The sequence below is a fragment of the Bombina bombina genome, chromosome 7 (assembly GCF_027579735.1).
Source record: "Bombina bombina isolate aBomBom1 chromosome 7, aBomBom1.pri, whole genome shotgun sequence".
NCBI lineage: Eukaryota > Metazoa > Chordata > Amphibia > Anura > Bombinatoridae > Bombina > Bombina bombina.
Window position 1 is genome coordinate 550,550,719 of NC_069505.1, and position 26,202 is coordinate 550,576,920.

Genomic DNA, 26,202 nt, shown 5'->3' on the forward strand with positions numbered 1-26,202 from the left:
AATCTAATTGTCCCATTTCAGCTGAGCACTATATTACATTGCCCTCCAAATACTCTCCCATCAATCATTTGTAATCTAATAACTATCAAAAATATAACGATAACCTGGCAGAAGTCCTGCCGGGAGTTCAAATGTTCCCCCTTTGTGTCAGAATTTCTTCCCATCATAGGAAACCCTAACTTTATGCCTGGCATTTAAATATTGTGTTTAGACACTGGCAGAAGAAGGGTTTAATTTGGGTTAAACAGATAGCCAGAGCGGATTTAACTCTTGAATCCTTCCAAACCCTCTGTAATAAATTCGGATTAGGGAAGAGAGACTTTGTTTGCGTATCTACAGCTGCAACATTTTTTTTACAGAGTTAAAACAGGAACACGGCTTAGACTGGTTGCTGGGTGATCTACTTAGCAGAATTAATATATATCATAATGGGATTTATTCTATTACTCCTCTATATTCTATTTTGAACTGCGCTACTCCGGGTTAACGCATTAGAATATGTTTAAAAAAATGGTTAAGGTTCTTTCCAAATAGCGGACAGCCTTAGATTAATAGACAAGGCTTGGGTCTTGACGTCCTGGTGGGAATCAGATTTAAAATTGATTTACATGACCTATTTAACACCAAATGCCTTAACTTGATGGTACAAATCAAATATTTATTGTTCTAGATGTAGAGCCAGCCTGGCAGATATTTATCACTGTTTCTGGAAGTGCTTTAAAATCACCCAATTTTGGGGGAAATTAATCACTGTATTAATGCAATATTAGCTCTGGACTTTACTATCCAAGCACAGGATGCTTTTCTACTAGCTAAACTCCAGGGTATAAATAAAAACTTTGATTAATTAATACAGTGATCTTTTTGGCGCATAACCTTATCCTTAGAACCTGGAAAAATCAGTCGACTCCAACATTTTCAGTATTTAAACAGACAGTGGTTACACAATGGGTCCTATCTATCAAGCTCAGAATGGAGCTTGATGCCCCTGCAGGCTCGCCAGAAACAGCAGTTTTGAAGCAGCGGTCACAAAGACCCCTGCTCCATAACCTGTCCACCTGCTCTGAGCAGGCGGACAGACATCGCCGGAAATCAACCCGATCGAGTACGATCGGGTTGATTGACACCCCCCTGCTGGCGGCTCATTGGCCGCGAGTCTGCAGGGGGCGGCGTTGCACCAGCAGCTCTTGTGAGCTTGATGCCCCGTGTTTCTGGCGAGCCTCTTGTGAGCTGTTGGTGCAATGCTGAATACGGCGCCGTATTCAGCGAGGTCTGGCGGACCTGATCAGCACTGTCGGATCAGGTCCGCCAGACTTTCTTAAATAGGGGCCAATGCGTAGCAGAGCAATATGGGTTGCAGAATCTGACTGACACACAATTGGCTATTTACTTTAAAAAATGGACTGGATTTATCTGTTCTCTCTCCGATGCAATGCAAATTCAACTAGTGAAACAAATAATAAATTCTGCGTATGTTCAAATGAACATTTTCGCTGGACATTTACCTTATAGCTGGTCAGGCTAAGGGAGTAAGACTTCTCGAATCAAAGTATCGATCCCAATACATTCGCCCTAACTATCCAAACGCTACTTCCCTCCCCCCCCCTTTTTTTTTTCTTCTCTCCCTCTCGTTTCCATTGCTGTTTGTTCCTTTATATACATGGTCTATTGATTTGTCGAGTTTTGTGTTATAAGAAAATATCCGTAGAAAATCCCAACAGTTGGATTACAGGAAATTTAATACTGCTGGTTTTTGCATAGGATGCTATTTTGATTTATTCTCTTCCTCTTTCTTTGAATTGAAAGCATACAGATTTATGTTTATTTATTCTGTTATATGTACGCTCGGTAAGACGTCATCTGTATGATTTATATGCTGTACCTCCTGTTGGTGTTAAATAAATAATAAAAAAATAAAAAACTAACAAAAGACCATCCTAAATATTTATAAAAACTGCACTTTTGACGACTAATTATAGAGCTATTGAAGATTATTGCTACTATTGATTTTAATGCCAATAACGTTTTGCTTACAATGACTGGCCCTTTTATGGAAGAAGTTAATAGACAAGACAATAAGAGAGCTACTATTGTAGTCTTTGGTACATTGATTTCTGAATTTAAAAAGCTTAAAGTCATAGTAAATCCTGATTTGCCGGTGCAACAAATAAAGGTATAAAATACTTCATGCTGAAAGTTCCTTGATTTGTCTGTAGCGTATGCTGCGCTGTGCGCCTCAGGCCGCCCACAGCACAATGCTATTTTGTCAATAAGGTGATGTTTTCACCTCTTAGCCAATAGCCGTGCGGGCCAGCTGGCATTATGCCGGATAGCTGTTACTGCAAAATAGCGTTCTGCCATGGGCGGCCTGAGGCTCTCAGCGCAGCCAACACTGCAACGAAATTTCAGCATTAAGTATTTTATGCACTGGTAAATCCTAGTGTTTCAAAAATGCTAGGATTTGCCATCATTTAAAAAAAAATAAAAAAAAAATGAATCACAGGCTACATATCCATACCTGAGACAATTATGTAGGCGCCAGTTTCTAGACCAGACAGACTATGTTTCACTCCACAGTAAAAATGACCCTCGGATGATGAATTCAGGAGAATTTCACTCTCTGTTGTGAAGAGACCATCACTTTGTTTGTGGGATGCTTCAGAGTCCGGTTTGATAGTTTTGTTATTTCTCAGCCAATGAGTTTTCTGTTCAGGATACCACCCAGATGAGAAGCAGGAGAGTCGAATAAAGCTGCCTTGTAGCGAGATGTCTATGTGAGGCGGAGAACCCTTACCTGTGTATGAAAGGAAGGGGGAGAGAGGGGGTGGTAAGGGAGAGAAGTAAAGTACAAAGGAAGAGAGGGAGTGTAAGGAAACGAGGGATGGAGGGAGGAAAGAAGCAATGAAAGGACGAAGGAGGGCGTGATGGAAAGAGAGAGGGAAGGAATGAAGATTTAGGAAGGAATGGAAAGGAGGGAGGGATAGATGAAAGGAAGGAAGGAGGGAGAGGAAGGGAGATAAGAAAAGGGAGGGAAGGAAGGGGGGAGAGGGAGGTAGGAAATAAAGGAGGGATGGAATGAAGTAGAGAGGGAAGGACAGATGAAAGGAAAGAGGGAAGTCAGGGGGTTAAAGGAGGGGTGAATGAGGAAGAAATGGGAGGAAGGAGAGAGGGAAGGTGGGAGAGAGGTAAGAAAAGAAGAAGGGAATTGAGGCCAGAGGGAGGGAAGGAAGGAGGGAGTGATGGAAAGAGAGAGGGAAGGAATGAGGGATGGTAGAATGTAGGAAGGAATGGTAAGGGGGGAGGAATAGAAGGGAGGTAAGAAAAGGGAGGGGGAGAGGGAGGTAGGAAATAAAGGAGGGATGGAATGAAGTAGAGATGGAAGGACAGATGAAAGGAAAGAGGGAAGTCAGGGGGTATAAGGAGGGGTGAATGAGGAAGGAAGGAGAGAGGGAAGGTGGGAGGAAGGTAAGAAAAGAAGAAGGGAATTGAGGCCAGAGGGAGGGAAGGAAGGAGGGAGGGAGTGATGGAAAGAGAGAGGGAAGGAATGAGGGATGGTAGGATGTAGGAAGGAATGGAAAGGAGGAATAGAAGGGAGGTAAGAAAAGGGAGGGGGGAAGGAGGAAATGAAGGAATGAGAGGGAGGTAGGGAAGGCAGAAGCGAGGAAAGGAATGAAGGAACAGAGGTAGAAGAAGAAGGAAGGGGAGGTAGAAAGGAGGGAGGGTGTAAAGAAAGGTCAGACAGACCTACAAGACAAAGGGAAATGAGAGACACCGCAGAACATTTATGTAAAGAGAAAGATACCAAAAATAATAAACACAATGCAGAAACAGACAGATAACAGTCCGACTCAGTGGAGAGTACAAGAGCGCTAGAGAAAGCTGTGAGACACCACACATTAGTAAGATAGTTATAGCTGGAATACACAGAGCAAGGGGGGTTTGAAGGAGGCTGAGAGAGATATGAGAGTACAACTAAAACGGTTACATATAGAGTGAGTGAAGCAGGATATAAAGCAGTCTAATACAGATGCTAGAACAATACAGGCCCATCTCAAATCAGGAGAGGGAGAGAAAAATCAGGCTAAAAAGGACACATTATAGAGGAAAAGATTGTGATGAGAGACATAAATAAGACAACGTGAGAGACACATTCACAATTTAAGGGACATTAAATACAAAATGCATATTATAACCATAGTATTAAGGTTATTTCCCGCCTTCCTCTAGTCATTGGTGCTGCCATGTTGGAATCTAGCGCTCACTACATCCCAACGGTGACTTGTTTGCACATATGCAGTAACTCACCTTCATATGAAGGAGAGGTGACATGATTACTTTATATAAATATATTCAAGCCCCATATACAGAGATGACAGAAGCTCTGTTTATTCCAAGAAAATTGTTTGTGAAAAAAGGTCACAATTTAAGGCTGGTGGAAAGGAGATTGAATCTCCTGCAAAGGAAATGTTTTTTCACTGTAAGAGTAATAAAGTTGTGGAACTCGTTACCTAAGGAGGTAGTGAATGCCAATACCCTTGATATATTTAAAAATGGTTTGGATACATTTCTGGTTAGAAACCGAATTCATAGATATGATTGCTTGTGTTAAATGGGTCATCTTTTTAATGGGAGTAATTTAAGATTAGATGTGTATAGGTTTAACTTGACAGACTTCTGTCTTTTTTCAACCTCATCTACTATGTTACTATATATATACCTGCAGTGTAAATTAGGTTCCAAAATGGTGGCACCCATAATTAGAGGGAGGTGCCTGAAATGTATTTAGTGTTTAATGTCCCTTTAAAGGTGCACAAAGACAGTATTAAGTGATCATGAGAGACTGACCCACAATGCTGAGATTCACAACTGCTTCTTCATAGATTTGATTGCTGACATCCTCCACAAAGCAGTGAAATGCTCCAGCATCAGAGAGACGGACGTTGAGCAATGAGAGCGCCAGGTCTCCAGTCTCTGGGCCGTCCCTGAGAAATGCTCTCCCACGAAACTCTGCAATCTGATCCTGTCTTTCTTCCCTTCCTTCTCTCATCAGAAATACTATGCTATGAAAGAGATTGTAGAACCAGCGTATTTCTAATCCAGTCCTATTGAGAGGTGGTGAAAGGTTGCAGGGTAATAGAATATCTGATCCCACTGCTGCCACCAATTTCTCCTCTGACTGCACCTGAAACTTGGCTAAGAAAGCAAGGAAATATCAAGAAAAGAAAAGGACGATCAATGCAAAAAAAAGAGAACAGTTCTGTTAAAGGGATATGAAACTCATACATTTTCTTTTGTGATTCAGACAGAGAATACAATTTTAAAAATGTTTCTAATTTATTTCTATTATCAAATGTGCTTCATTCCCATATTATACTAGGAAGATGTCTGGAGCACAACATGGCAGGAAATAGTGCTGCCATCTAGTCCTCTTGCAAATGGATAATGTAACGTGACCTAGTGGACTGCACTAAGGTGAGTGTCAAATCCGTCTTGCTGTGCCCTTCTCTAAGTACTGCTAGAGAGCTACAGGGACCAGGCCACTCAATTAAAGGACCAGTCAACACAGTAGATACTCAACAAATGCAAGATAACAAGACAATGCAATAGCACTTAGTTTGAACTTCAAAGGAGTAGTAGATTTTTTTCTGACAATTTTAAAAATTACATCTATTTCCACTCCCACTGTATCATGTGACAGCCATCAGCCAATCACAAATGCATACACGTACCTTGTGACAGACATTAGCCAATCACAAATGCATAAACGTTTATTCTGCGCATGCTCTGTAGGATCTGGTTACTCAAAAAGTGTAACTATAAAAAAACTGCACATTTTGTTAATGGAAGTAAAATGGAAAGTTCTTTAAATTTGCATGCTCTATCTAAATAATGAAAGTTTAATTTTGACTTGAGTGTCCCTTTAATAGCCCTTTTATGCAGTGATTAAAGGGACACTCATGTCAAAATTAAACTTTCATGATTCAGAAAGGGCACACAATTTTAATAATGTTTCAGATTTACTTCCATATTTTGAATAGCTCCATGAGTATATTTTCTCAATTCCTGCGTACAGCCATTGCCAGATAAAAATGAAAGTAAGCTATCTCTAAACTATAGTGTATTATAAGGGCTATAGTTCAAAATGAAAGGGACATTGTACTTACCCTTTTTGTATAAAAGAGCAGCGGTTGAACGTTAGTTTGTATTTATTTATTTATTTTGCATGAAAATTAAAATGACACTAACAGAGAGTGCAACCAATACCTAGATATCTATTGCTCACTGGCTAACAGAGACAACTCCTACAGAAAAAAAATGCTCAGGAACATTCATTCAAAAAAGGAAGCTCTGCAATACATTTTGAAATGATCTCCTTTAAATGGAACACTTACAATTTTTTGAGTATAAAGTCCCTTTAAAATATAAAAGGAATGATTGTGTTTTAGATGTTTTTGGGTATATGCTCTCATTTTAGCTTGTTTCTCGCTTTACCAAAATATCTACTATGACAGTCAACTCCAGAAATGTTATATGTTATATGGCACACATTAACTTATGCCCTCTAGTGGTGAAAAACTGTAAAAATACATTCACATAAGAGGTTGCCTTCAAGGTCTAAGAAAGTAGCATATGAGTCTACCTAGGTTTAACTTTCAAATAAAAATACCAAGAGAACAAAGACAAATTGGTGATAAAAGTAATTGGAAAGTTGTTTGAAATGACATGCCCTATCTGAATCATGAAAGTTTTTTTTTGGACTTCACTGTGCCTTTAAAGAGATTTTTTATATAAAATGTTTAGTTATGCATAATACGCATAAACAACTGTGCAACATATTTTCATTATTTATTTTTTGTCCCCTTTTTATGTAATTTAGCCAAGAAAAAAGGAAATTTATGCTTACCTGATAAATTGATTTCTTTTACGATATGCCGAGTCCACGGGTTTCATCCTTACTTGTGGGATATTATCCTCCTGATAACAGGAAGTGGCAAAGAGCACCACAGCAGAGCTGTTACTAGCTCCTCCCCTAACTCCTCCCCCCAGTCATTCGACCGCAGGTATAGGAAGAGAAAGGAAAAGCTAAAAGGTGCAGAGGTGACTGAGGTTTTGAAAAAATAAAATAAATCCTGTCTTAAAATGACAGGGTGGGCCGTGGACTCGGCATATCGTAAAAGAAATCAATTTATCAGGTAAGCATAAATTTCCTTTTCTTTTACAAGATATGCCGAGTCCACGGGTTTCATCCTTACTTGTGGGATACCAATACCAAAGCTTTAGGCCACGGATGAAAGGGAGGGACAAGACAGGAACCTAAACGGAAGGCACCACTGCTTGAAGAACCTTTCTCCCAAAAATAGCCTCAGAAGAAGCAAAAGTATCAAATTTGTAAAATTTGGAAAAAGTATGAAGGGAGGACCAAGTCGCAGCCTTACAAATCTGTTCAACAGAAGCATCGTTTTTGAAAGCCCATGTTGAAGCCACAGCTCTAGTAGAATAAGCCGTCATTTTTTCAGGAGGCTGCTGTCCAGCAGTCTCATATGCCAGGCGGATGATGCTTTTCAGCCAAAAAGAGAGGTAGCCGTAGCTTTTTGACCCCTACCTTTTCCAGAATAAACAACAAAAAGAGAGGATGTTTGTCTGAAATCCTTGGTCGCTTGTAAGTAAAACTTTAAAGCACGGACCACATCCAAGTTATATAATAGACGTTCCTTCTTGTGTCCTAAGAAGGATTAGGACACAAGGAAGGAACAACAATTTCCTGATTAATATTCTTATCAGAAACAACCTTAGGAAGGAATCCAGGTTTAGTACGTAAAACCACCTTATCAGAATAGAATATAAGATAAGGCGAATCACATTGTAAAGCAGAAAGTTCAGAAACTCTTCGAACAGAAGCGATAGCAACTAAAAATAAAACCTTCCAAGATAACAGTTTAATATCTATGGAATGCATGGGTTCAAACAGAATCCCTTGAAGAAGCTTAAGAACTAAATTCAGACTCCATGGTGGAGCAGCAGATTTAAACACAGGCTTGATTCTGATTAAAGCCTGACAAAAAGACTGAACGTCTGGGACATCCGCCAGGCGCTTGTGTAATAAAATTGACAAAGTAGAAATTTGTCCTTTTAGAGAACTAGCAGATAGTCCTTTTTCCAATCCTTCTTGGAGAAAGGACAAGATCCTAGGAATCCTAATCTTACTCCATGAGTAACCTTTGGATTCACACCAATAAAGATATTTACGCCATATTTTATGGTAAATCTTTCTAGTGACAGGCTTGCGAGCCTGAATCAGAGTATCAATGACCGACTCAGAGAATCCCTGCTTAGATAAAATGAAGCGTTCAATCTACAGGCAGTGAGCTGCATAGAATTTAGATTTGGATGTTGGAACGGACCTTGAATGAGAAGGTCCTGTCTCAATGGTAGTCTCTGCAGTGGCAGAGAAGACATATCCACCAGATCCGCATACCAAGTCCTGCTTGGCCACGCAGGCGCTATTAGAATTACTGAAGCTGTTTGATTCTTGCAATCACATGAGGCAGGAGAGGAAAAGGTGGAAACACATAAGCCAGGTTGAACGACCAAGGTACTGCTAGCGTATCTATCAGTACAGCCTGGGGATCCCTTGACCTGGACCCATAGCGAGGAAGTTTGGCATTCTGTCGAGATGCCATCAGATCCAATTTCGGTTTGCCCCATTGATGAATCAATGATGCAAATACCTCCGGATGGAGTTCCCACTCCCCCGGATGAAAAGTCTAACGACTTAGAAAATCCGCCTCCCAGTTCTCAACTCCTGGGATGTGGATTGCTGAAAGATGAGTGAATCTCTGCCCATCGGATTATCTTTGATACCTCTATCATTGCAAGGGAACTTCTTGTTCCCCCTTGATGATTGATATATGCTACAGTCGTGACATTGTCTGACTGGAATCTTATGAACTTGGTCAGAGCCAGCTGAGGCCACGCCTGAAGTGCATTGAAAATTGCTCTCAGTTCCAGAATATTGATTGGCAACTGAGACTCCATTGGAGTCCAGGTTCCCTGAGCATTCAGGGAATTCCAGACTGCACCCCAGCCCAGGAGGCTGGCGTCCATTGTCACGATTACCCATGCTGGCCTGCGGAAGCACATTCCCTGAGACAGATGATCCTGTGACAACCACCAAAGAAGAGAGTCTCTGGTCTCTTGATCCAGATTTATCTGAGGAGATAAATTTGCATAATCCCCATTCCACTGTCTGAGGATGCATAGTTGCAGTGGCCTGAGATGAAAGCGAGCAAATGGGACGATGTCCATCGCTGCTACCATTAATCCAATGACCTCCATACACTGCGCCACTGATGGCCGAGGAATGGACTGAAGAGCTCGGCAAGTATTTAGAATCTTTGATTTTCTGACCTCCGTCAGGAATATTTTCATGTCTACTGAGTCTATCAGAGTTCCTAAGAATGGAACTCTCATTTGTGGAAGAAGTGAACTCTTTTCTATATTCACTTTCCAACCGTGAGTTTTTAGAAAGGACAGTACAATGTCCATGTGAGATTTGGTCAGATGATAAGTTGACGCCTGAACCAAAATATCGTCCAGATAGGGCGTCACTGCTATGCCCCGCGGCCTGAGGACCGCTAGAAGGGACCCTAGCACTTTTGTGAAGATTCTTGGAGTTGTGGCCAACCCAAAGGGAAGGGCCACAAACTGATAATGCTTTTCTAGAAAGGCAAACCTTAGAAACGGATGATGATCCTTGTGGATAGGAATGTGAAGGTACGCATCCTTTAGGTCCACGGTGGTCATGTATTGACCCTCCTGGATCATTGGTAAGATTGTTCGTATAGTCTCCATCTTGAACGATGGGACCCTGAGAAATTTGTTCAGGAACTTTAAATCCAAAATAGGTCTGAAAGTTCCCTCTTTTTTGGGAACCACAAAAAGGTTTGAGTAAAACCCCTGTCCCTGTCCCTGTTCCAGTTTTGGAACAGGACAAATTACTCCCATGGATTAGAGGTCTTTTACACAATGTAAGAACGTCTCTCTTTTTGTCTGTAATGGGTTCACAATCATCCAGAGTTGCTAAGACCTCCCTGAGTAACAGACGAAGGTGTTCAAGTTTAAATTTAAAGGACGCTAAGTCCTGTTACAGAAGCATTAGTTATTTTGTTGTGAAGAGCTTATTTCCCAGCAGCAATGCCTGAACCAGCAAGCCAGCGCCTAAGAAGGGCTCCAAGAAAACCATAACAAGTATCATTTCATAAAGAGTTAACTCTTTTTTTTCAGCTTTTAGAAACTATTGCCTAAATACACATTTGCTGGCCTCAGCTCTAAGTTTAGGGATAACCAATCCCATTGTCTAATCACCTCTGGAGCCAGACTGCTAATTGATAAGATGAACTTGTAAACTTGTTATCTTAAGTACTGTAATCCTATTGTGGCCTGTCAAAGGACAGTGCTCTCTATCTAAATGTGTGATGGGGGATTTTGTGCTCCCCCCCTCTCCCCCTGGGAGTGCCCTGTGTGCATGTAACCTTAATAAAAAGCAGGCTGGGCATCCCAGTCCTGAGTTCTTGTTTGACCCTCAATCGCAGCGTTGACTCGTTTTTGTGGGCAGAAGGGTATCCTAGCTGTACTGCAGCTAAGGGAGATTATTCTATATTTGCGAGACTCATATAGAATACTATGGAAAGCAGCTTCTCCCCTCTTTAGCAATAGGGATCCAGGCTACTAAGCGGTCCATCTCTCAGCGAGACTAAGGGTAACCGTAACATTTGGCGGCAGCGGCGGGATTTTCCTGGATTTCCTAGGAGAGGTACAGAACGGATGGAGAGCGCTTACGAAAAATTGAAGCGTACAACCCTAAAGGATTTACTTGAAAGCAGAGGGGGGTACGCCAGCAACCGGCCGAGGAGAGAGCTGATCGCAGAATTGACCGAACTGGATCAGTGCTTCACAATGGCGGAAACACCGACCACGATTAGTGACGAAAAAACCAGGATTGTTCGGGAAAGGCTCTCATTATACGGGCCGAACCCCTCCATGGAATTGGTACAGCAGTTGATGGCGGAGGCGGACGAGGATATACGAGAGACTCGAGCCCACGAGCTCAACCTAGCGAACACACACCGCAATGCTGAAGCCCCGCAGGTAATCATCCCTGTCGAAAATGCTGGGAGGCCCAAGATACCCTATGCGGCATTTCGACCCTTTCTAGAGAGCGAGACAGGGATTGATGAATATTTGGTGGACTTCGAAAGGCAATGTGCCCTGCACCAGATTCCCAACAGAGAGTGGCCCACGATATTGTCTGGGAAACTATCCGGGCGAGCCCTGGAAGCCTTTCGTACTCTGGGTGCTGAGGAAGTGACACAGTATGAGCTAGTTAAGGAGACACTGTTGCGACGGTACGCTGTAACTCCGGACACGTATCGCAGACAGTTTCGGGGCACGGAAAAGAAGCCTAACGATACCCATATGGAATGGGCGCACCGAATGCGGAGAGCGGCAAATCACTGGCTGAGCGGAAGTAAAGCGGTGACTGGGGAGGAAATTTTACAATTGTTTCTCTTAGAACATTTTTATAATGGCATGGAACAGCAAGGGAAGGAATGGCTGCGAGACAGGCGGCCTTCTACCTTAGAAGAAGCAGCCAAATTGGCCGATGAACATTATGACTCCCGTCTTCACGAACCCATGAACTACCGAGCTCCAGCACGGGTCGACGAACCCAGAGAGGTTTACCGTGCACCCCCTCATGCTGAATTCCGAGCCCCGGTGCCCACAGGGCCCGTCCGAAACTCAGGACCACCCAATAACAGCTCTGAGCGTCCCAGACCGACTTGCCACCGATGCAAGCAACCAGGGCATTTCATGGCTAGCTGACCCCTTAATACGCACCAGACACCCAGGAATTACAATTACCCCTCTGGGTCCTATCGTCCGGCCCGGGCCCTCTGTGTTAACCAAGAGGCCCCTATGGAGGGATATGTGGGGCCGCTTCACGAGGCAGACCCTGTATATGCTGCCTCAGATAACCGCCAGCACCATCGGCAGAGGGTATGGCTCGAGGGGCGATCTACCGAGGGATTGCGAGACACAGGGGCTACTATCACGCTGGTACAGAGTCATTTGGTGCCAGAGCACAAGCGATCCGGACAGACTGTGGCCGTTAGAGTGGCGGGGGGGGATGTGTACAAAATTCCAACAGCTAAAGTGCATCTTGATTGGGGAGCGGGAAAGGGGGCTGTGAACGTGGGCCTAATGGATAATTTACCTGCCGAAGTACTACTGGGCAACGATTTGGGCCCCATGACTTCTGCCTATGCTCCAGTATGCAACAACGAGGCGGACCCAGTGACTACACGGGCCCAAGCCCGGACGGAGCGAGAGCTCTCACCAGTGCGGGAGACACAGGTAAGACGTACCCCGACCTTGCCTGACAGGTTAGGCCCCATACCCTGGGACACCCCAGATGCTTTCGAGGCAGAGTCTAAGACTGACCCGACCTTACAAAAGTACCGGGAACGAGCAGAGACCGGAGGGGGCGGGGCAGATAACGAAACATTCTTATGGGAAAAAGGGAAACTATACCGCTGGACAGAGAAAAGGGGACAGCGTAGGCGACAGCTGGTAGTGCCCCACAAATACCGTCAAGAAATCCTCAAAATAGGCCACGACATCCCCTTAGCAGGCCACCTAGCCGTAACCCGTACCCTACACCGCATTACTCACACGTTCTTTTGGCCAGGGGTGCACGCTGACGTTAGAACTTACTGTAACACCTGCGATGTGTGTCAACGAGTAGGAAGGCGAGGTGATCACCCTAAAGCCCAGCTAGTAAATATGCCCATTGTAGAGGAACCCTTCAGCCGGGTTGCTATTGACCTAGTGGGACCACTGGCTACCCCTAGTCCCTCCGGTAAGCGCTACATTCTTACCGTAGTGGACTACGCTACCAGGTACCCAGAGGCTGTCGCCCTATCCAACATACAAGCGGATACGGTAGCGAATGCACTAGTACAGGTGTTCTCCCGGGTAGGATTTCCAAAAGAAATCCTATCCGACGAGGCACCCAATTTACGGCTGAATTAACCCAACAACTCTGGCAGGTTTGCAAAATTAAGTCCCTCCTGAGCTCCCCATACCACCCCCAGACGAACGGGCTGTGTGAGAGGTTCAATGGGACCCTCAAGCAAATGCTCAAGACGTTCACTCAGGAATACCGAGACTGGGAACGCTTCCTGCCGCACCTCCTATTTGCTTATCGGGAGGTGCCCCAGGAAACGACAGGGTTCTCTCCCTTCAAGTTGCTCTACGGAAGAAAGGTACGGGGACCCCTAAACCTGATCCGGGAGCACTGGGAGGGAGAGATGGAGGCTGACGGTGTCCCCATTGTGCCATACGTGCTGGAACTCAGGGACCGAATGGAGCAATTAGCCAAATCCGTGCGGGCTAATCTCCAGTTGGCCCAGAGAAGACAGAAAGTATGGTACGATCGGGGGGCCCGAAAGAGAATCTTCACCATAGGACAAAAGGTGTTAGTACTTAAGCCGGTGAAGACAGACAAATTGCAGGCGTCCTGGCAGGGTCCCTACCAGATCGTAGAGAAAAGGGGAGACACCACTTATGTGATAGCTAGCTGCCATGACAACAATCTTAGAAAGACATTCCATGTAAACATGCTCAAGGAATATTTTGAGCGACCAGAGAACGTGACGGCCGTATGTTGTTCCCCTCAGGAAGACCCCGACAGTTTACCCATTCCAGACCTATTAGAAAAGAGTCTCCCCACAGGTATAGTGGCGCAGGTTCAGATAGGGGACCGACTTAGCCCCACTGAAAGGGAGCAGCTCAACCAACTCCTCCAGTCCAAACACCTCACCTTCTCCCCGAAGCCAGGGTACACTACTTTAACCACCCACCAGGTAGATACTCCGGGACAAGCTCCCTTGCGCCAGGCTCCGTACCGAATCCCCGAAGCAGTTAGGACAGGAATGAAGAAGGAGATCGATGAGATGCTCCAGCTCAGGGTAATTGAGCCCTCCGATAGTCCATGGGCCTCCCCAGTTGTCTTGGTGCCCAAGAAAGATGGGACCACCCGGTTCTGCGTAGACTATCGGAGGCTCAATGAAAATACCGTGACGGACGCTTACCCTATGCCCAGGGTAGACGAGCTACTCGATCGTATAGCCAGGGGAAATTACCTGACCACTATTGACCTCTGCAAAGGTTACTGGCAGATTCCCCTGGCCCCGGAGGCTATCCCCAAGTCGGCATTTGTCACCCCATTCGGCTTATATCAGTTTAGGGTAATGCCGTTTGGGATGAAGAATGCCCCAGCTACATTCCAGCGCTTGGTGGATAGGCTCCTGGATGGCTTCCAGAGTTTTGCTTGCGCCTACCTGGACGACATAGCGATCCACAGTGAGTCCTGGGAGGACCACTTAGCTCATGTGGGAATGGTTCTGGATCAGATCCGGGCTGCTGGCCTGACTCTGAAGCCAGAAAAATGCCACTTTGGGATGGCCGAGGTACAGTACCTGGGTCACCGGGTGGGGTGTGGAAAGCAGCGACCAGAGCCGGCCAAAATAGAAGCTGTCGCCAATTGGCCCACCCCCATCACTAAGACTCAGGTCCTAGCCTTCCTGGGCACGGCAGGGTACTATAGACGGTTCGTACCAGACTACAGCACACTTGCCAAACCCCTGACTGACTTGACCAAGAAGAACTTACCTTGACAGGTCCTGTGGTCTCCCCACTGTGAAACGGCTTTCCAGGCTCTCAAAAATGCTCTAATTAACGCTCCTGTCTTGGCGGCCCCAGCCCTTAACAAACGTTTTATCGTCCATACAGATGCTTCCATGTTCGGGCTGGGAGCTGTCCTCAGCCAAGTAGGCGAAGATGGAGGGGAGCATCCAGTTGCCTACATCAGCCGGAAGCTCCTGCCCCGCGAAGTCAGCTATGCAGCGGTCGAAAAGGAGTGTTTGGCTTTGGTGTGGGCATTAAAGAAATTGACTCCCTATTTATATGGTCAGGAGTTCACTCTGGTCACCGACCATAACCCGTTGGTGTGGCTGAACCGGGTCTCTGGAGATAACGGCAGGCTATTACGTTGGAGCTTATCGTTGCAACCCTTCAATTTCACCATTACTTACAGACCTGGGAAACAGAATGGCAACGCCGACGGGTTGTCCAGACAAACCGACCTCAGCCCCGCATAACCAGCGGTCTGGACAGCCTTAGTCTGCCCCGAAAAGGGGTCAGACCGTGTCTGCCAGAGTGTTCCACAGAAAGGGAGCACTGTTACAGAAGCATTAGTTATTTTGTTGTGAAGAGCTTATTTCCCAGCAGCAATGCCTGAACCAGCAAGCCAGCGCCTAAGAAGGGCTCCAAGAAAACCGTAACAAGTATCATTTCATAAAGAGTTAACTCTTTTTTTTCAGCTTTTAGAAACTATTGCCTAAATACACATTTGCTGGCCTCAGCTCTAAGTTTAGGGATAACCAATCCCATTGTCTAATCACCTCTGGAGCCAGACTGCTAATTGATAAGATGAACTTGTAAACTTGTTATCTTAAGTACTGTAATCCTATTGTGGCCTGTCAAAGGACAGTGCTCTCTATCTAAATGTGTGATGGGGGATTTTGTGCTTCCCCCCCCTCTCCCCCTGGGAGTGCCCTGTGTGCATGTAACCTTAATAAAAAGCAGGCTGGGCATCCCAGTCCTGAGTTCTTGTTTGACCCTCAATCGCAGCGTTGACTCGTTTTTGTGGGCAGAAGGGTATCCTAGCTGTACTGCAGCTAAGGGAGATTATTCTATATTTGCGAGACTCATATAGAATACTATGGAAAGCAGCTTCTCCCCTCTTTAGCAATAGGGATCCAGGCTACTAAGCGGTCCATCTCTCAGCGAGACTAAGGGTAACCGTAACAAGTCCGAATCTGTCTGAGGTAAAATATTCCCTGAATCTGAAATTTCTCCCTCAGACAATAATTCCCTAACCCCCAATTCAGAGCATTGTGAGGGTACATCCGAAATAGTTAATAAAGCATCAGAGGGTTCAGTATTTACATTAATACCTGGCCTACTGCGTTTACCCTGCAAACCTGGCAGTTTAGAAAATACCTCATTGAGAGTAGTTGACATAACTTTAGCCATATCTTGCAAAGTAAAAGAGTTAGACGCACTAGATGTACTAGGTGTCACTTATGTGGGTGTTAAAAGTTGGGACACTTGAGGAAAATTACATGGCATATCCTGATTCTCTTCAGACTGAGAATCATCCTTAGACATACTTTCATTTCCTAAAATATGTTCCTTACATTGTAAGGCTCTATCAGTACAAGAGGTACACAAAGTAAGAGGGGGTTCCACAATGGCTTCTAAACATATAGAACAATGAGTTTCCTCAATGTCAGACATGTTGAACAAAGTAGTAATAACCACAACAGTTGGTAAATAGTTTATTTATTAACAAAACAATTTTGCAAAAAAACGAGTACTGTGCCTTTAAGAAATAAAAGCACACAATTTTTTCCCAAACACGTTTAAAAAACGTTTATGAACGTTTAAAACCTATTTATGGATATATAAGTTTGCCAAAAATTATTGCATCCACATGCAACGATTGAATTTACTCTCTACAGGAACATTAAATAAAAAAATAAATAATACAATTTTCTAAATAATGACCCCTGCACCTCGCCACAGCTCTGCTGTGGCGCCTACCTGCCCCCAGAGAACTGTCAAATGAATCGACACCAATCCGGATAGTGAAAAACACAGATAGGGCCCAACCGGAGCTAATGTCTGCTGTCTCCTTCAGAGTAAACTGCGCAACTGAGGCATGAAAATAGGCCCCGCCCACAATGGACGTCGCACTTAGAAATTCAACTACCGCATGGGAAGCAGTTATAAACAGCCAAGTGGTCCCCAAACGTTTAAATAATAATATAAATAATATTTCTTTTACTGTTGTCCTTCATAATAAATTTATGAACAAAAGGGTCCCAGTGTCAATTATATGCTTGCAATAATATAAGAATGAAAAAAAAAAACACCCAGTAGGACAGTAACTCCCCTTTACATTTAGGACTACTGCTTACCCTGTTCCTAATAAGGAATCAAATACAGCCACTTCTGATATACAAAGTTTCCTCAGAAAAATTAGGCTGACACATACCTAAAATGCTGCTTACCGCATGAGACTGTCCTCCACACTAAAGAGTTTTCTCATATTACCTTCAGATTTTTGGGAACCATAACTGATCTTAGTAACTGCTGCTAAGATCATCAATTTCAGGGAGAAATCTTCTTCCATATCCTCCCTGATCAAAATAGTACTCACCGGTACCATTTAAAATAAAAAATATCTTGATTGGAGAAATTAAAACTATCATTTTGTCACCACTATCACTTTACCCTTCCTATTACTAGCATAGGCAAACAGAATGACTGGGGGGAGGAGTTAGGGGAGGAGCTATGTAACAGCTCTGCTGTGGTGCTCTTTGCCACTTCCTGTTAGCAGGAGGATAATATCCCACAAGTAAGGATGAAACCTGTGGACTCGGCATATCTTGTAAAAGAAATAAGCAATTTCTAATTCTCAGAACTTGAAATGCAGCCTGCTGACTTACCAAGGCTAACTCTGCTACATACCGTATATCCCTAATTAGCTGCAACACAATGCATTTTATACTAAATTTATGACAATGACTAGCCTTGTTGTCTGTGGACTAAAGCCCTGATTGGCTCTTCCAAAGAAGATGGGCGGAGTTTGATTATTGAAAAATAATTGCAGTAAAATAAGCTGTTAATTTGTTTTAAAATTTGTTTAGACTTAGCAGATATGTTATTCTACAGCAACATAACATAAATAGCTTGTAATTACAATGTCTTTAGTCTTCCTTTAAGATTGCATTATAGTCAATCACTTTCTATTATACATATGAAAGCACAGTATATATATATATATACCCAAGTTTTTTCATTTCATGATTTATATATGTTATTTTTATCATCAAATTGACTTTATTCTCTTGGTATCCTATGTTCAATAGCATATCTAGATAGGCTGGTGAATATGTCTGGGGCAATATATGGCAGCTGTTTTGTAAGAATGCTTTAAACCAGTGACGGCCAACCCTGGCACCACTGATGTTTCGGGAATTACATTTCCCATGATGCTCAAAATTAATCATGAGGACAAGATACATTTGATAATAATTGTATCCTCTGGGGCCTATTTACTATGGTGCGAGCGGACATGATCCGATATAGCGTATAATGTCCGCTGCGCATACGCTGTCAGCATTTATCATTGCACCAGCAGTTCTTGTGAACTGCTGGTGCAATGCCGTCCCTTGCAGATTCGCGGCTAATCGACCGCCTCAGAGCAGGCGGACAAGTTATGGAGCAGCGGTCTTTAGACCGCGGCTACATAACTTCTGTTTCCGGCAAGCCATACGGAGCTTGATAAATATGCCCCTCTGTCTGAATCATAGAAGAAACTAATTTTGTTGTTTTTTTGAGTCCCTTTAAATTTTCAATCGTCTTTAAAAAGTATAATTTTATCTATATTTTAATTTGTCATTTTATTTAGAACAGAGAGGATTATTAGGTTTACCTGAGGCTGCTGGTATCAAAATTATCCCAAGGCACATAAGTAGTCTCTCCATTTTTACACCTAGGTTTCATTTGTTTATCATGTATCTATCAGCTAGATTTTCTGTGTGATCAACCTGTCTGTCTCTACATCTATCTATTCTATTCTATCTGCCTATCTATCTATCTATCTATCTATCTATCTATCTATCTATCTATCTATATATATATAATCTATCTATATCTATCCATATCTAATCTATCTATCTATCTATAATCAATCTATCTATAATCTAATCTATCTATATATCTATAATCTATCTATCTGTCTATATATCTCTCTATAATCTATCTATATCTATATATCTATCTCTATCTATCTCTAGATATCTATAATCTATCTATAATCTGTCTATCTCTATATGTCTGTCTGTATTGCTATATTTTCAGTAACATTAGAATGCACCATTCTACCTTCTCTCCCCTCTCCTACACCCCCTGCTCCAGTTCTCCATTCCTGGCTACCTCCTGTTGTTTAGTTTTATCGGTCAGTCTCTGCTATCTTTTATAACTCCCTGCATTATTCCCACCCATTTTTACTCTTTTGCTCTGTGCCTGGGTCCTTCTCTACTCCGTCTTGTCTGATGTCGTTCTTCACCACAGTGAGTTTCCTGAAACAGTCACATGACAATAACAAAAGTGAAATAGAATTTAGAGAAAATTACAGATAAAACGGAAGTGCTACATTTTGTGACACAGAGCTGTGTTGCATAGAGAGAATGAGACAGTAAAGGTGGGAGAGACAGGCACAGAGAGAGACAGTAAAGGTGTGAGAGGCAGGCACAGAGAGAGACAGTAAAGGTGGGAGAGACAGGCACAGAGAGAGACAGTAAAGGTGTGAGAGGCAGGCACAGAGAGAGACAGTAAAGGTGGGAGAGACAGGCACAGAGAGAGACAGTAATGGTGTGAGAGGCAGGCACAGAGAGAGACAGTAAAGGTATGAGAGACAGGCACAAAGATAAAGAGACAGTAAATGTGGGAGAGGCAGGCACAGAGAGAAAGAGACAGTAAAGGTGTGAGAGGCAGGCACAGAGAGAAAGAGACAGTAAATGTGGGAGAGGCAGGCACAGAGAGAAAGAGACAGTAAAGGTGTGAGAGGCAGGCACAGAGAGAAAGAGACAGTAAAGGTGTGAGAGGCAGGCACAGAGAGAAAGAGACAGTAATGGTGTGAGAGACAGGCACAGAGAGAAAGAGACAGTAAATGTGTGAGAGGCAGGCACAGAGAGAAAGAGACAGTAATGGTGTGAGAGACAGGCACAGAGAAAAAGTGACAGTATTGGTGTGAGAGACAGCTCCCAGGAGTAAGGCAGAATGAAGAGTACATTTGTATATATCACCCTAATATTAATGGCTCCACCAGTCACAGGTACGTCTGAAATCATATAACTTTTTCGTTATTATTATTCAGTCATTTACAGTCTTGTGCTGCTTTGTTATATGTTTCTTTTCTAGTCTTTCTATTTAGTCTGTATCTGTATTATTAGTCTCTTGTAGGCTTCATACTGTAAGTCTTATAATTGTAATGCAGATACATTGGGAGTAGGGCTGACAGGCGCCCAATATTAAACCAGTCAGTCTGGTATTTCAGCTGGCTGCCCAGTAAAATATATGTAAACAAAAATGGACCCTAAATTGATTGTTTCTGATCTGAAGTATGATGGGGTATGTGATTTATATCGGCTTCAGTGCCGGGCATCTGAACTGAGGTCTGACTTGAAAATATAGTTGACAGTAGCTTTAGGGTCAAATGTGGACACATGGCTGACAGGTGCTTCAAAGCCAGGGGTGTAATTTGAGGTCGGATTTTGACATATAGCTGACAGGTAATCGGGGCCAGGGTTCTGAACTGAGGTCTAATGTTGACATGTAGCTGACAGATGCTTCAGGGCCAGGTGTCTGATCTGGGGTCTAATGTTGACATATAGCTGGCAGGGGCTTCAGGGACAGGTGTCTGATCTGGTGTCTAATGTTGACATGTAACTGACAGGTGCTTCAGGGCCAGGTGTCTGATCTGGTGTCTAATGTTGACATGTAACTGACAGGTGCTTCAGGGCCAGGTGTCTGATCTGGGGTCTGATGTTGACATATAGCTGACAGGTGCTTCAGGGCCAGGTGTCTGATCTGGTGTCTAATGTTGACATGTAACTGACAGGTGCTTCAGGGCCAGGTGTCTGATCTGGGGTTTGATGTTGACATATAGCTGACAGGTGCTTCAGGGCCAGGTGTCTGATCTGGTGTCTAATGTTGACATGTAACTGACAGGTGCTTCAGGGCCAGGTGTCTGATCTGGTGTCTAATGTTGACATGTAACTGACAGGTGATTCAGGGCCAGGTGTCTGATCTGGTGTCTAATGTTGACATCTAGCTGACAGGTGCTTCAGGGCCAGGTGTCTGATCTGGTGTCTAATGTTGACATGTAACTGACAGGTGCTTCAGGGCCAGGTGTCTGATCTGGGGTCTGATGTTGACATATAGCTGACAGGTGCTTCAGGGCCAGGTGTCTGATCTGGTGTCTAATGTTGACATGTAACTGACAGGTGCTTCAGGGCCAGGTGTCTGATCTGGTGTCTAATGTTGACATGTAACTGACAGGTGATTCAGGGCCAGGTGTCTGATCTGGGGTCTGATGTGGACATATAGCTGACAGGTGCTTCAGGGCCAGGTGTCTTATCTGGTGTCTATCGTTGACATGTAACTGACAGGTGCTTCAGGGCCAGGTGTCTGATCTGTTGTCTAATGTTGACATGTAACTGACAGGTGATTCAGGGCCAGGTGTCTGATCTGGGGTCTGATGTGGACATATAGCTGACAGGTGCTTCAGGGCCAGGTGTCTGATCTGGTGTCTAATGTTGACATGTAACTGACAGGTGCTTCAGGGCCAGGTGTCTGATCTGGGGTCTGATGTGGACATATAGCTGACAGGTGATTCAGGGCCAGGTGTCTTATCTGGGGTCTGATGTGGACTTATAGCTGACAGGGGCTTGAGAGCCAGCAATCTGACCTGAGGTCTAATGTATATGTTTTGCTGACATGTGCTTCAGGTCAGATCTAAGATCTAATATAGCTGACAGAGGCTGCAGACAATGGGGTATGGTATGGACATATGACTGACAGAATTAGAAGGGCCATGATCTCTGATTTTATGTCTTAATTGTGACCCAACCTTTTGCCTTCTCACATCATTAAACAGGGACTTCAGAGCCAGGAATCTAATATGAGGTCTTATATGGATATATAGCTGACACAAGCTTCAGTCTCAGGGGTCTGATCTGAGGTCTGACGTGAACATAACGTTGATATGAGGTTCAGGGCCAGGAGTCTAATCTGCAGTCTGATGTGGATATATAGCAGACATGGGCTTCATGGGCATGAGTCTAATCTGGGGTCTTATGTTGATAATCAGTTGACAGGGGCTTCAGTGCCAGGGGTCTGATCTAAGGTCTAATATGGACATATGGCTGACAGGATCTTATGGGCCAGGGATGTGACAGGGGTTTCAGAGACAGAGGTCTGATGTTGATATGCAGTTGACAATGGATTTAGAGCCATGGGTGTGACCTGAGGTGTGATGTGGACATGTAACTGACAGGGGCTTCAGGGCCAGGGCTTCTGACCTAAGGTGTGATGTTGACATGTAACTGACATGGGCTTCAGGGCCAGGGCTTCTGACCTAAGGTGTGATGTGGACATGTATCTGACAGGGGCTTCAGGGCCAGGGCTTCTGACCTAAGGTGTGATGTGGACATTTATCTGGCAGGGGTTTCAGGGCCAGGGCTTCTGACCTAAGGTGTGATGTGGACATGTATCTGACAGGGGCTTCAGGGCCAGGGCTTCTGGCCTGAGGTGTGATGTGGACATGTATCTGACAGGGGCGCCAGGGCCAGGGCTTCTGACCTGAGGTGTTATGTGGACATGTATCTGACAGGGGCTTCAGGGCCAGGGCTTCTGACCTGAGGTGTGATGTGGACATGTATCTGACAGGGGTGCCAGGGCTTCTGACCTGAGGTGTGATGTGGACATGTATCTGACAGGGGCACCGGGGCTTCTGACCTGAGGTGTGATGTGGACATGTATTTGATAGGGGCTTCAGGGCCAGGGCTTCTGACCTAAGGTGTGATGTGGACATGTAGCTGACAGGAGCGCCAGGGCAAGAGGTCTGATCTGAGAAACTATCCGACAGAAGCTGCAGACAGCAAAAAGATGGTCCAAAGTCCGCCAAGAATGAGATAAAATGACAACCTTTATTAGAGCACATAGCCCAGGGTAAAAAAAGTACAGCTCAGGAAGTGAGATCTGACGCGATTCGGCGTAACATTGCCGTAATCATAGATTCTAAAGTAACGTGTGTTATATAATATATGAAAGGCCCACAAGGATCTAATTGGCTGCAGAATTAGGAACATATTAACTGTTTCATTACCCAAAACAGACATGTCAGTACCGTTCACTGGGTAGTAACTTGTATGCAAATTTAACAAAGAATGATGGTAAGTATACTAAGATGTATAACCTGAAACATATTAATAGAGATATATTGTGGGACAAAAAAGAAAGCGCTGCAAAATCCATTCTAACTGAAACAATCTATTACTCAATATACAGTATAACCTTGCTTAGTAGTAAATGTTCTTAAAGACAATATGTTGAAGTATATTGCTCTCTAAAAAGCTCTCTTTATTTGTGTCCTCTATATCAACAATATTCTATATATTGTCAGTATAACCTGGACCTGGATTAGTAAAAAAAAAATCCAAAGATAATGGGGCATATTTATCAAGCTCCGTAAGGAGCTTGAAGGCCTGTGTTTCTGGCGAGCCTTCAGGCTAAAGACCGCTGCTCCATAACCTGTCCACCTGCTCTGAGGAGGCGGACAGACATCACTGGAATTCAACCCGATCCAATACAATCGGGTTGATTGACACCCCCTGCTAGCGGGGGCCGCGACTCTGCAGGGGGCATCATTGCACCAGCAGTTCACAAGAGATGCTGGTGCAATGCTGAATGCGGAGAGCGTATTGCTCTCTGCATTCAGCGATGTCTGTCGGACATGATCCGCTGATCAGATCATGTCGAACAGAGGGTTGATAAATCGGCCCCAATATGTTTTAGTAAATTGCTCTCTGAAAAGCTCTCTATATTTGGGTGCTCTATTTTGAAGAAGGTGATGGACTCTAAAAGGTTGAGGTCAAAAATACTATTATTATGATGGTATCTCTTTAAGAAGTTAGTGAAGATATGACAACAGTATTGAATGGGGACTATATAAGAACTAAAAAATCTGAAAGTAAGGCATCTTGATAAAGGCCCTGAAGTCTGGAATGCGTATATGTTTAATTTGAACTTTGTGTGGCTAAGATTAATCTAAAAGAAACAGAGCGCTCTGCAAACGGACTAATCCGGACTTAGAAACGTTGCGAGCAAAATTGGAAATACTTATGGCTAGATTTAGAGTTGGGCGGTAGCAGTCAAAACCAGCGCTAGAGGCTCCTAACGCTGGTTTTTAACGCCCTCTGGTATTTGGAGTCAGTCAGGAAAGGGTCTAACGCTCACTTTCCAGCCGTGACTTTTCCATACCGCAGATCCCCTTACGTTAATTGCGTATCCTATCTTTTCAATGGGATCTTTCTAACGCCGGTATTTAGAGTCGTGGCTGGAGTGAGCGTTAGAAATCTAACGACCAAATTCCAGCCGCAGAAAAAAGTCAGTAGTTAAGAGCTTTTTGGGCTAACGCCGGTTCATAAAGCTCTTAACTACTGTGCTCTACAGTACACTAACACCCATAAACTACCTATGTACCCCTAAACCGAGGTCCCCCCACATCGCCACCACTCGATTAAATTTTTTTAACCCCTAATCTGCCGACCGCCACCTACGTTATACTTATGTACCCCTAATCTGCTGCCCCTAACACCGCCGACCCCTATATTATATTTATTAACCTCTAATCTGCCCCCCATAACGTCGCCGCCACCTACCTACCTACACTTATTAACCCCTAATCTGCCGAGCGGACCGCACCGATACTATAATAAAGTTATTAACCCCTAATCCGCCTCACTCCCGCCTCAATAACCCTATAAGAAATAGTATTAACCCCTAATCTGCCCTCCCTAACATCGCCGACACCTAACTTCAAACATTAACCGCTAATCTGCCGACCGGAGCTCACCGCTAGTCTAATAAATTTTTTAACCCCTAAAGCTAAGTCTAACCCTAACACTAACACCCCCCTAAGTTAAATATAATTTAAATCTAACGAAATAAATTAACTCTTATTATATAAATTATTCCTATTTAAAGCTAAATACTTACCTGTAAATTAAACCCTAATATAGCTACAATATAAATAATAATTATATTGTAGCTATTTTAGGATTTATATTTATTTTACAGGTAACTTTGTATTTATTTTAACCAGGTACAATAGCTATTAAATAGTTAAGAACTATTTAATAGCTAAAATAGTTAAAATAATTACAAAATCACCTGTAAAATAAATCCTAACCTAAGTTACAATTAAACCTAACCCTACACTATCAATAAATTAATTAAATAAAATACCTACAATTATCTACAATTAAACCTAACACTACACTATCAATAAATTAATTAAATACAATATCTACAAATAAATACAATGAAATAAACTAACTAAAGTACAAAAAATAAAAAAGAACTAAGTTACAAAAAATAAAAAAATATTTACAAACATTAGAAAAATATTACAACAATTTTAAACTAATTACACCTACTCTAAGCCCCCTAATAAAATAACAAAGCCCCCCAAAATAAAAAAATGCCCTACGCTATTCTAAATTTAAAAAGTTCAAAGCTCTTTTACCTTACCAGCCCTGAAAAGGGCCATTTGCGGGGCATGCCCCAAAGAATTCAGCTCTTTTGCCTGTAAAAAAAACACATACAATACCCCCCCCCAACATTACAACCCACCACCCACATACCCCTAATCTAACCCAAACCCCCCTTAAATAAACCTAACACTAAGCCCCTGAAGATCTTCCTACCTTATCTTCACCATACCAGGTTCACCGATCCGTCCTCGGAAGTCTTGATCCAAGCCTCGGAAGTGTTGATCCAAGCCCAAGCGGGGGGCTGAAGAGTGACGTCCATCCTCGGGCTGAAGTCTGGATCCAAGCGGCGGCTGAAGAAATCCATCATCGGGCTGAAGTCGGAAGTCCATCATCGGGATGAAGTCTTCTATCAAGCCGCATCTTCAATCTTCTTTCTTTTGGAGCGGAGCGGAGCCATCTTCTTTCCAACCAACGCGGATCCAACCTCTTCAACCGACGCCTACTCGCCGAATGAAGGTTCCTTTAAGGGACGTCATCCAAGATGGCGTCCCTCGAATTCCGATTGGCTGATAGGATTCTATCAGCCAATCGGAATTAAGGTAGGAATATTCTGATTGGCTGATGGAATCAGCCAATCAGAATCAAGTTCAATCCGATTGGCTCTACGCTCCCTTTTTGGAGCCTAACGCACTGAAAACCCAGCCATTCTGTAAACTCTAAATACCAGCGG

At 43.6% G+C, this 26,202-nt stretch overlaps 2 protein-coding genes across 4 annotated transcripts in view; one reads left to right on the forward strand and one right to left on the reverse strand.

Annotated features, from left to right (window-relative positions):
• Positions 1–19,273, reverse strand: part of LOC128667007 (butyrophilin subfamily 2 member A2) — a 48,898-nt gene extending 29,625 nt beyond the window's left edge. Inside the window, exons 1-3 of one of the 2 annotated variants that reach the window (XM_053721865.1) lie at positions 18,626–19,273; positions 4,846–5,193; positions 2,519–2,794 (exon numbers count right to left, since the gene is read on the reverse strand). In XM_053721865.1, coding sequence (XP_053577840.1) covers positions 2,519–2,794; positions 4,846–5,193; positions 18,626–18,677 — 676 coding nt within the window. In that variant the 5' untranslated portion in view covers positions 18,678–19,273. The remainder of the gene's footprint in view (positions 1–2,518; positions 2,795–4,845; positions 5,194–18,625) is intronic. The other variant, XM_053721863.1, reaches the window with a different exon arrangement.
• Positions 19,274–19,326: 53 nt separating this feature from the next.
• Positions 19,327–26,202, forward strand: part of LOC128667005 (butyrophilin subfamily 1 member A1) — a 149,799-nt gene continuing 142,923 nt past the window's right edge. The window contains exon 1 of one of the 2 annotated variants that reach the window (XM_053721861.1): positions 19,327–20,029. In XM_053721861.1, the coding sequence (XP_053577836.1) occupies positions 19,975–20,029 (55 nt within the window). In that variant the 5' untranslated portion in view covers positions 19,327–19,974. The remainder of the gene's footprint in view (positions 20,030–26,202) is intronic. The other variant, XM_053721860.1, reaches the window with a different exon arrangement.